Source organism: Nelumbo nucifera, chromosome 1 (genome assembly GCF_055504915.1).
Source record: "Nelumbo nucifera cultivar China Antique chromosome 1, China Antique-T2T, whole genome shotgun sequence".
NCBI lineage: Eukaryota > Viridiplantae > Streptophyta > Magnoliopsida > Proteales > Nelumbonaceae > Nelumbo > Nelumbo nucifera.
In genome coordinates this window covers 214618090-214630277 of record NC_142649.1, presented here as the reverse complement: position 1 = coordinate 214630277, position 12188 = coordinate 214618090, and the positions used below count along the sequence as shown (strand labels likewise).

General features: G+C 39.6%; 1 protein-coding gene across 1 annotated transcript in view; it reads left to right on the top strand.

The window, feature by feature from the left end:
- Window positions 1–11841, top strand: part of LOC104604691 (Tetratricopeptide repeat (TPR)-like superfamily protein) — an 83641-nt gene extending 71800 nt beyond the window's left edge. Inside the window, exons 11-14 of the mRNA XM_010269157.3 lie at window positions 3633–3668; window positions 4796–4915; window positions 10211–10396; window positions 11437–11841. Of these exons, the coding sequence (XP_010267459.1) occupies window positions 3633–3668; window positions 4796–4915; window positions 10211–10396; window positions 11437–11547 (453 nt within the window). The 3' untranslated portion in view covers window positions 11548–11841. The remainder of the gene's footprint in view (window positions 1–3632; window positions 3669–4795; window positions 4916–10210; window positions 10397–11436) is intronic.
- The last annotated feature ends 347 nt before the right edge of the window (window positions 11842–12188 follow it).

Sequence of the window (12188 nt, the reverse complement as noted above, 5' to 3'; positions counted from 1 at the left end):
GGAGAAGAAGCAATGACAGGATCTGTCGACGAGGGCTGAATTGGAGGAGGGGTCGGTGCTCTTCTGTGAGTATACACTTGTCTGATTGGTGGCCTCTTAGTAGTAATTGGCACGGGAGGTGAATCTGCAACTGGAATGGGAACCACGGGAAGGGGATCTGCAACAGCGACGGGAAGAGGAACTATGGGGGAAGGAGAAGAAACCACAGTATCCGAGAAAAAATGAACCGATTCAAAGAAGGTGACATCGGAGCACACAAATGACTTATGTAAGTTAGGGTTATAGCACTTATACCCTTTTTGAGTCCTTGAGTAGCCAAGGAAGATACACTTAGTAGCTCGTGCATCTAACTTGTCTAAACCATGCCCCAAGTTTTGAACAAAACAAACACATCCAAAGACTCTTGGGGTGAGAGGAAACGGAGACAAGGTGGGAAACAACACCGAGAAGGAGGATTGACTTCCAAGGATGGACATGGGCATCCGATTGATGAGAAAACAGGATGTGAGGACAACATCACTCCAAAAATGCTTTGGGACATTGATATTAAGCATCAAAGACCGAGCAGTTTCAAGGAGATGTTGATTTTTCCGTTCAGCTACACCGTTCTGTTGTGGGGTGTAGGCACAAGAAGTTTGATGAATTATTCCATGGTGCACTAAGTATTGCTGAAATGGTATTGAGGTGTACTCTTTGGCATTATTGGAGCGGAGAATTTTAATATGAACACCAAATTGGGTATGTATTTCAGCATAAAATTTTTGAAAAATAGAGAACAATTCACTGCGATCTTTCATAAGATAAATCCATGACATCCTTGAAAAGTCATCAACAAAAATTACAAAATACTTATAGCCATTGTATGACATCACTTTGATCGGACCCCAGACATCAGAATGAACTAAAGAAAAAGGACTCAAGACACGACTATCAACTCTTGGACTAAAAGAGACTCTATGATGTTTCCCAAGCTGACATGACTCACAATCCAAAGATGAAAGATGACTCAAGGAAGGAACCAGCAACTTCAGAGCCTTGAGAGAAGGATGACCAAGTCTGTAGTGCCATTGAAGAGGAGTAAGAGATGACTGAAAAGCTACTGGAGGGCCACCACCACCAAGGTAATACAATCCACCTGCCTCATGCCCTCCACCAATCTTCATCCCCGTCTTGAGATCCTGAAACACACAAGAAGAGGGATAAAAGGTTATGGAACAATTAAGTGACTTGGTTAATCTACTAATAGACATAAGGTTAAAGGGGAACTTGGGGACATATAAAACAGATGATAAAGACGAGAAGAGATCAACATCACCAACACCACAGATGAGAGATGTAGAACCATTAGCAAGAGTAACTATTTGAGATGTGGAGGACTGAGAAAGAGAAGAAAATACATTAGGAGTCTCAGACATATGGTCCGAGGCTCCGGAGTCAATGATCCAGTGTGAAGGCTTGGAAGCCAAGCAAGCCATACCTGAATGGGCAAGGGTAGCTCTGTTCTGCTGAGAAGTTGTCTGAAGAAAATGCTCATATACTGCACGGGGTACACTCACCATCTCCTTCCTAGAAACACCAGTAGATGTGGAGGGGATCGGGTCAGTTTGCTGACTTTCAGTAGCTGTACCACTACCCTTAGTCACAGCATGGTTAGCGCAAGTGTTGGGTGGACCATGTAAATCATAGCAGAAATTAACCGTGTGCCCCTCTATTCCATAGTATGTACAATTCCTAGGGGCATTACTTCTTCCTTTACCACGACCTCCCCTTGAGTCCTGACCTCCACATCGGCCACCAGCACGGTTAAACATGGGACCACCACAGTTACCTGGAAGTCCACGACCACCACTGCCACCTCTATTTCCACGGCCTCCCCCTCTAGTCACCACAAAACCAGATCTGTCTGAGAGAGAAGAATGCTCTATAGACTCAATAGATGTCCTCCTAAGACGGGCAAAAACTTCTTCAAGTGAGGGAAGAGCAGACCCCCTAGTATTTGTGCTCGGACAGGCTCATATTCAGCTTTCAAACCCACCAGAAACCTTGTCACATCAAGTTGCTCACGCTGTTATTGCTGAATCTGAACATCCTGTGTCAGAGGATTATACACATTGAGCTCATTTTGGATATTCCTCATACTTGCATAGTATTCCTCCAAGCTTTGACTGCCTTGCTTCAGATTAAAGTACTCTTGGTACAACTGATACACCCTATTTGTATTGTCTTTCCCGGAATACAGTTTCTTAGCATGATCCCAAATTTCTTTAGTTGTGTCTAGGAACATAAAGTTCATGCTAATTTTTGGTTCCATGCTATTCCACAGCCATGTCATTATTTGTGCATCTTCCTGTTCCCAGTCACTAAACCCTAGAGAATCAGATGAGGGTTTCTCCTCTCTCACATGTTTTACTTTTTTCTTGGCTTTTAAAAACACCTCCACAGATTTTTCCCACGGCACATAATTCTCACCATTCAACTTAATAGATGTCATTTGAACATTTAGTAATCTGGAGAAATCATAACGCCTGTTTTATTGTCATTCCCATCTCCAATCGATGCCATCTTAACTAATTCACCTTACCTCACAAAGAAATCACTGCTATATGTAGAGTATTCACCTTCAAATATTCAGCATAACCTCATGCACTTCCACAAAATTTATCTCACTTTCAGCACCACCAACTTCTTCAAATACACAGCTGAACACTGTTCACCCGAACCTGCTCTCTTCATACCATCGAATTGAGAGCTTCCTACCAATCACCACAAACAGCCACTGCAACACAAACCGGAGGCATGAAGGCCTCCTCAGAGAAAAACGACAACTCCTTTTCAACCTTTCCCTTAATCTCCCAGTGGTTCTTGAGAAATCTGCAAAACCCTAGAGAGGAGGGCAATAAAAAAAAAAAAAAAAAACTGGGTAAACCAGAATAAAAGAGCAAGACGAGAAGATCTGAACTTGTTACATGCGCTCTGATACCATGTGAAAACCTTATTTAGTCCTAGGTTATAGTAGAGAAGAAGGAGAAGAAGAAGAAGAAGAAGGGTTCGGCCAGTAGAGGAAAATCAGTCCTCTCTAGTCGACCCACTTGTATTTATCTCCAATAACATAGTTACAAGAAAGACCATATTGTCCCTCATAAGTGATGGGGCACATAACTTAAACTTAAACAAAATAGACCTTTCACTCTCAAATAGATAAACCCAAATGACCAAAATACCCCTGTTTTGTGTACTCTAGCATGAACAATATGAATTTGGATCTGATGAAATCCCATAATTATTGGTAAAAGAGATAGGCCATCAGGTCCAGGCGCTTTAGTGCCCCCATGGAGAAGATTAACTCCTTTGATTTCATCCTCTATGGGTTTGTCTTTGTCATAGAGTATAGTTGTCATCTTTAGTGATGGGGGAATAACCAAAGAGCTCACTCAGATTAGAGTGAGACAGACATCTGTGAGCTGGTGATATCATGTTGTTTCTTAGATACAATGGTTTGATTATTGATATGCCCTTTGTCACTTGTATTCTCATTCAAGAAGTAGAAGCTAGGTTTAGAAATATGGTGTCTATTCTCAATTTCCATTTAATGATAATGACAAATTATTGATTTTATTGTTTCTGATATGCAGGTATACCGCAGTGCATTGAGACTTGTGAGGTCTATGGTTAGTATTGATCTTTCATATTACATCATAGACTTGCATGTATTTTTCATTTGTCATCGAAGTCCAAATATATTCCATATGGTGAAATGTTATATGAAGAGAGTAGAATGCTTAGCATGTGATTATATGTACAACAGACATTTAAACAATGTCACTTTTCCATTCATCACAGCTTCACAGTTACTAACTTTTCATGTATTTATGGATGTCCAGCGTGTAAACCTCTGGAAGGCTGGCTTGTAAACATGGCCATATAAAACATTGCATAGCATAAGAATTATAAAAAGAAAGAAAAAAAAGGAAAACATTGAGGCTTCAAGAAAAACTTGGAAAATCAAACCATTGGCATCTTAGTAGATTTATCCTTTATGGGGTCTTGGGAGGGGAACACTGGATATAAACCTAACCTTTGTCATTTTTTGCACAAAGTAGCCACTCTCAGAGTTGAGCCTATGTTTTCACACGTGTATTGCACCAAGCAATGGTCCTTATGTGTCCTAATTCCTAAACATATGGTCCAGGATGTCTTTTTTAGGTTCATTGGGTTTATAATGTTTTCTATTTCAGCTTGCCTGATAGTTTTTTCCTTTGCATTAAGTTACAGGTTTTACAGCTCATAAAGCTGCTTTAAACTGAATCTATTACCAGAATAGCCAGTTAAGATGGATGATGTAGAGTATGGATGTTCTTGGGTAATACTCTACAACGAGTGGAGGTGTTGCAAGAAAAATTTGTTTTCTGTTTGAGCTTGCCTGATAGTTTTTTCCTTTGCATTAAAAGTTATAGGTTTTACAGCTCATAAAGCTGCTTTAAACTGAATCTATTACCAGAATAGCCAGTTAAGATGGATGATGTTAGAGTATGGATGTTCTTGGGTAATACTCTACAACGAGTTGAGGTGTTGCAAGAAAAATTTGTTTTGCAACTTATTGATTTAGTCAGTTGTTGACTAGTTTTTGAAGTGAAAATCTGACCTGATGAGAGCATAGATAATTTGGCAACCCACATGAAAAATGATTGTGTTCTTTTTTCTTTCAAGAATTATGATGCCATTTAGTTGGTTGTTGGTTGGTTGATGCAGTTATTTTTCTTTATATATTTTATTATGACAATTTCTTTCTTGACAGCTACCTCTGCCCTATCTTAAGGTCGGATATCTGACAGCACCACCTGCAGGGAACCCACTTGCACCTCATAGTGATTGGAAGGAATCACAGTTTGTACTGAACCATGAAGGACTCCTGCAGGTAGGATTCATCTTTTTTAATTACAAAATGTATTTAAAACTGCACAAGATATTGAACCATTTTCTCGGCAGTACATAGTTCATTGGTTTGACTGTCCCATTCAAATTGATTGGTTGTGGAATCAGCTGATGTCATAATTGATTAAAAACAAGGAAATTTGGGAAAACATTGGAAAATAAGAGTAGGAAATTCTTGAACCCCAAGTTCTGGTTGGTGTGATGGCCGTGGACTGTATGAGTGGTTTTAACACCTATGTTACTCAGATATACCAAGGACATGGCTGGAGAAGGTGTCAGACATGAAATTTACACTTAAAATGAAGTATCCTACATGATATGACACTCTTGTACAGATATATTGGTATCATAGGTGTACATGCATACACACACAAATAATGAAGAAAATCCTTTATTCAGAGTAACTTCATTACACCACCCCATCTTCATTTTGTAGACCAAATACCTACTTAAGGACATTCCTAGACAAATTAAACTCTTAAAAACACAAATCTTATCCTAATGTGGCACCATTTTCTAACTTAGGGCTCCCACCTCACATTCAAGTATTTTTGGTAGGTTTTATAACCGTCTTGATTAAACTAATTCAAGTCTAAATATAAAGCACCCTTGTAAAAAAAAAGGAAGAAGACTAGAAATGACGTTGTATTTGTGAGAAGGAAAAAAATTGGAAGCCTCATCATTATTGAGACTTCTTGGACATTGCATTTATCTGTAAATGAAGTATTTTCCCTATCCCTTACGAAAACATCCATTTCCTTATCCAAAATTGTGCCATGCTAGTGAAACAATCAGTAGTGACAGACGCAATCCCATAAAGCACAAAACCTCAGAATACTAAAAACAAGGTGTATATACTAATGTGTAGAAATTTGGACGACTACTCTTTTATCCTTTTATGCTTTACAGGGATGTATTTCCACCTGTAATTGAAAAGGTGTGCCTAGGCGTATAGGTGAGGTGTATTTCAAGGCTTGCATCTCACCTAGGCCCAGGTGTAGTCCCTTTAGAAAGGTGTATGCCTGGCATGCTTCTTGTGCCTCAGCCTAGGTGGGCACCTTTGTAAAACTTTGCACTTCTTATAGTTTTTTAAGCATGGCGGTTGGGCTGGGGGCTCCTCCCCCAAACCCTTGACCAAGCCCCTTGTGTGAGCATACCGGAGCTCCAAGAGTGCCCTTTTCACTAATATTTTTCATTTCACTATACTTTTATATATTGAGTGGATCCTGCTGTTGCTACTCGAAATGACACACTAACAATCTGCTAGCATATGAAAAAATAGAGATTGCTTTTAGGGTCTACTACCTTACCATGAGAATTTAGAAATATCAAGGTAGCCTAACTGCCTAACATGTTGAGTGATTAGTTTGAACAACCTTGACACTTTCATGCAACCCTCCAATAAAACACAAACATGCTATTAACTAAATCACCCAAGTGAATTCATGCCCAAGTGACTTGGTTTCGATGAGTTTGCATGGTCACAACACTTTCTTGCAACCCTACAATAAAACACAGACATGTTAATAATCAAATGAAAAATCAAATCAGCCAATGAGTGTGCCTTTTTCCTACCCCAAATGATACAAAAATTACCCACTGACGTACGAAAAAATAAAGACCATCTCTAAGGTCTAGGCCTACTACCTTATTATGACAATCAAGAAAGGGGGGCCTTGCACCTGAGGCATATGCCTCAGAGGTATTAACGTCTCTGGCATATGCCCCAGGTGTAGAGTGATGACATGCCTAGGCGATAAGGCACTCATGGAGGATCACCTCAATCACTAAGATATTTTTTTCTCACAGTACTTTCTGAGGTTATAATAATAAAACAGACATTATTAAACTAAATTATTCACTGAGTTAAAATATTAGTTTACTTTTGTTATTTTTCTTATTTGTTAGGGTTCAATCAAGATAGATATTGTCTTGAACCCTTGAAGACTTCAAAACCTGAGCTAATATGCATGGAAAAACTCAAAATTGTGAGTTTTTTCATCCTTTCTTTCTTCTCTTCTTTTCTTAGGACAAAAATAGATGCTCAGCCCTCAATTTTCTGAAATCTTCTCTTTCTTCCGTTTTTTAATGAATATGTTGATTTTTATGCTTTAAATGAAGTTTATGCATTTTTTATGAAGATCATAGACATCTAATAGTGAAAGATGGTTGCTGCTTGCTAAACCTAGGGAATTACCCTAGGATATATGGTTCGCATTCAAAATAAATCCCATGCCTAGGTGACTAGGCAACAAGGTGCCCCCCCCCCCCCCCTCCATTGCTTAGCATCACCTCGGCACCGTGAAAACCATGGAACTCTTGCTGTTATGGTAAACAACAAAGAGATATTATCACTTGTTCACTTACTAGGTGGGAGATGTGGAAAAAATGAAGAAAAATTCCTAGCAAGAATAAGAATTTACTAAACCGAACTTTATTTCATCAAATATGGGGGAAGGGGAAGTTGGTGACTGTGCAGACATTTTGGGGTGTGTAGTATGTAACTGGCCCTTAAACTACCTTGGTTTGCCATTGGGAGATAATCCTCAGAGAGATGAATTTTAGGTTCTGGTTATGGAAAGGTTTGAAAAGAGACTTACGAAGTGGAAGAAAAATTATTTGTCTCTTGGAGGGAGAATCATCTTAATTAGGTCTACATTAGCTAACCTTCCTGTCTATTTTTTGTCAGTCTTTAAGATTCCGATAAGGGTGGCTAGTAGGTTGAAAAAACTTATGAGAGATTTTCTATGGGAGCCAGGGGAGGAGAAGAAGGGCCATAGGGTTAGGTGGGAGATGGTGTGTAGGAGTAAGAAGGAGGGTGGTTTGGGAATTGGGAACATAAGGAATAGGAACTTAGCATTATTAGGGAAATGGCTATGGAGATTTTCATTGGAGAAAGAAAAGCTTTGGGTAAAGATAGTGCGAAGTATTCATGGAGTGGCAGACAATGGATGGGACTTTGGGATTCTAGCAAGGACTACAAGAGCATCTCCTTGGAAAGCTATTCAAGCTACTTTGCCTGTGTTCTCTCCCTGGATCAGGTATGACTTGCACTCAGGCAACCTAATTAAATTCCGGGAACATGTTTGGGTTGGGGATTTCCCTTTGAAAGATCAATTTCCAACTATTTTTGCTATCTCTACCCTTAAAAATGAACTAGTTTCCTCCTTCCTTGTACCTTCTAAATCACCTTCTGGATTCGGTTGGAACCTGGGGTTGAGAAGAGATATGAGGGTCACAGAATTAGGTTGTATTTCAGCTTTATTATCCATCCTTGAAGGGATCTTCCTAGAGCCAACAAAGGAAGACAATAGAATTTGGACACTCACTCCCTTGGGCTCCTACACCTGTGCCTCTTTCTTCAAAGCCCTGATACAGCCTTCTTCTGTTGGACTGTCATTCCCTGTTAAAGAAATGTGGTGTCAACCTATACCTTCGAAGGTTGGGAGTTTTTGTTGGGAAGCCTTTCTGGAAAGAGTTAATAAAGGAGATTTACTTCAAAGAAAAAGACCCAATAGCTGTTTGTCTCCTCATTGATGTGTTCTCTGTAAATTTGATGGTGAGTCTAGATACCATTTACTAATTTCTTGTCAGTTTGCTAAAGCTATTTGGGAATGGTTTACTTATTTGTTTGGGTGCAGGGTGGACTCCCCCTTTGAAAGTGCAAAGCTTATTCACTTCCATGCCCAGCTCAACAAAAAGGGCAAAGGTTATGTGGAGATGTGTAAGGGCTGCAGTTTGTTGGACTGTTTGGGAGGAGAGAAATTCGCGGATTTTTCTAGACAAAGAGAGAATCTTGGAAGTAATATTGGAGATTATTCACATTAGGGTGATACATTGGTTAAAAACTTTGGAATTGTTTGCTGAGTTCTCAGTTGATGAGATGCTAAGGAATTGGAAGGAAATTGCAGAATCAACTTCAGTTAAGAAAGCTTCAAGTTCTTATTGGACCCCTCCACCAAGCGGGTTTATCAAACTGAACTTTGATGGCAGTAGTTTGGGCAATCCAGGGCCCTCTGGAATAGGGGGAGCGATAAGAGATGAAAAAGGGAATCTGTTAGCTATGTATTCTGGCCCAATTGGGGTGGGAGACTCCTTGAGGGCTGAGATATTAGGAGCTCTTGAAGGCGTACAAAGGGTCAAAGACATGCATGTTAAGAAATTGATCATAGAAGGTGATTCTGAAATTGTAGTGAACTGGTTAAAAGAGGACAAATCCAAGCTCTGGAACTACAACAATGAAAAGAGGAAATTTAAGTGGCTGAGTAAGGACATGGAAGTTAGTTGTACATGGGTAAAGAGAAGTGCAAACTCATTGGCAGATGGCTTAGCTAGGCAAGGGGTGAACAGAAACTCTATTTTTTGGGCTGTTTTGTAATTGTTTACGGTTGGGTGTACATTGATGTATTAGGGAGTGTAGTTTTTTTAGCTCCTTATTTATGTACTTTCTCAATCTTTAATAAAATTCACTGTTATTGATCAAAAAGAAAAAAGAAAATTCACTGGCAAGGGATCTATTAATAGACTCATCTTATGAACTCCGACATCCCTATATAAACTCCAACTTGGACTAGGAAACTGACCCAATGTTTGTCCTGGTTATCATTGGTATTTGTAGCATTTTTAGCATGAAGTGACCACCCTCAGTCTTCAACCCGCATTCATATGTTTGTCATCCCAAAGTTTTATCAATGACCTAAAGATGTGCGATTTGATTGAGGACATGCTCTTGACAGAGAACATGCTATTGAGTTGAGTTTACCTGGAAGTAGGAGACTATAAGGAAGTAGCGGAGGGTGGGTGAGTTGAGGGAGATATGAAATTTAGAAATGTTGTATATTTTATGTATTAGGCTTATAAAGAATCAAATTGGTATTGTCAAAACATCTAGATACTGATGTTTGTAGGTTATCTTACGAGTTACGAGTACCGTTACGTGCACAATAACTCAGGAAAAATTTGCTTATGTCGACGTTTTTTACAAGCAGTATCTTGCAGTGACAGACTATATTGTTTTGGTGTCATTTAGATACCTGGACTATACAAAGCCTTTTGAATTGCCTTGGTATCTGAGTGATTGCACAACAATAGTATACTTTATGATACTGTTCCACCCGTTTTACCTTTTGCAAACAATTAGACCTCATAAGTAATTGCAAGATTTTATTGATCAAAAAAAAAAAAAAGTAATTGCAAGATTTAATTAGGCCCTTGTATGACTGCATTGTAGTTGCAAAATTTATGTTCTATTAATGAAACTTTATTTCTGTTTATGCAGCTTGACAAACTTGATCAAAAACAATCACCACCAAACCTCTCTGACAGGTCTGGAGGTGCAGTGAACAATAAATCAACTACCAAAGTTGATGTTGCAGATATCATCTCTGTATCAGCATGTGCAGATCTTACATTACCACCTGGTGCTGGACTCTGTATTGATACAATTCATGGACCGGTATATTTGGTAAGCATCTCCTGCCAAACCATTGGGGAACTCCCTTTATATGTATGGGTATGTAGAAATTGTTCTTAGCCATGTAGATACTGTATAAATATCTCATTATGCTTAACTCAGTACTGGTTCGGCTTGTTAGCTAATTACAGGATAATCATAGAGGAGAAATGCACACATTGTTTTTCTTCAGATTAAAAATCAAAGGAAAAAGCATCTGATTTTTCTGTCACTGAGAATTAAGATGCAGCATACTATTATGGAAGTTGAATGGCGATGTCAAAACTTATTGTGTAGTTTTGAGGATGCTACTTTGGTGAAACGAGGATATACTTGAACCTAATCAATCCATGTGTGATTTATAGTAGTATATTTCCGCGCTTTATTTGTTTGTCCACCACTATTAGTTAGTAAAAGCCTAAATACTTGGTATTGACAGGTTTTGCCAATGAGGTAATTAGTGTTGGGTTTGTAGTTGGGAAGTAAAATAATCTTTTCCAATAAAGTTATTCATGAGACTTCAGTAAAATAGAATGAATGGTGCATTAGTTCTATTAATTCTGAGGTTTATTCATTGCGAATTCGGATTAGCTGGACGCATTAACTGTGTAGCGAGTTCACATCTGCGCCCCACAAGGGGGTGCCCCACAACGTCCCACAGCACATCCCCGCCGTGCATTGGGAACATCTCCCAATGATAGTACCAGTCTCGATGATATCATCATTGGGAGATGTGGGGCGCCCCCTTGTGAGGCGCCCCCTTGTGAGGCGCCCCCTTGTGGGGCACAGATCTCCTGTGTAGCGGGCTGTGGAACCAAGGATAATGCCCCATGCCAGTGAGCAGTGATCAATTACATGGGCCCATAGTGAAAGGTCGAATGGTGTGAGCCCCATGTATTTTATGACTGGTGTGGAGCGTTATTGTTGGTTCCACAGCACGCTGAACAGCTAGACCTATCTCATTTGGTGCACAATGTGGAAATTTTCTTGCACACACACACATCTATCCATTTTTGTTCCTCTTTTTAGTAATCTCTACTTTATTTCCTCAGGTCTCCGACACATGGGAGTCACTGGATGGGTGGCTTGATGCTATTCGTCTTGTTTACACAATCTATGCGCGAGGGAAGAGCGATGTGTTAGCAGGCATCATAACTGGCTGATTATCTATCCATTTAATTAGATGCCAACGGCAGTGGTTTGTGCAAATAAAATTTTTGTATGAAACAGAAGTTACTGAACTCCAAAGCCAGAAGAAAATGAAAATATAACCACTATACCGGGGAAGCAGAATGGTATTTAAGCTAGATTTTCTTGCAGAGTTTTTGATATGGTATTGGTATGGATAAAATGAGCTAACCATCAAGCAGAACAGTGGTTTTGTTTGACCTTGTATATTTGAACATGTGCACACATGGATGCAATCATAATGTGTACATGCTGTTGGCTGAGGTCCATGGACAAGTGTATATTGTTCAGTTTCTACACCGTCATGCATAGGAAATCGAACCTCACGTCTACTACTAGGTGTTGATCTTTGCTTTGTACTATTTTTATCCTTGATTGGCTCAAATGACGATGTAGCAAGCGTGTGACACAAACTAATTCGACATTTGGTGAAGAATTCTTTCCTGGTGTCACAGACTTCCAGGTCCGATTCCGAATACTATAGAACTGACTAAAAATAGGGAGAATGACCAATCAGCCCAGATGAGAATTTTATAGCCCCAAAGTACAGGGGGAACGAATTCACGATCAGGATGTGGTTTATAGGGGGGAGAGGGTACTAGTAGGGGGGGTGCTG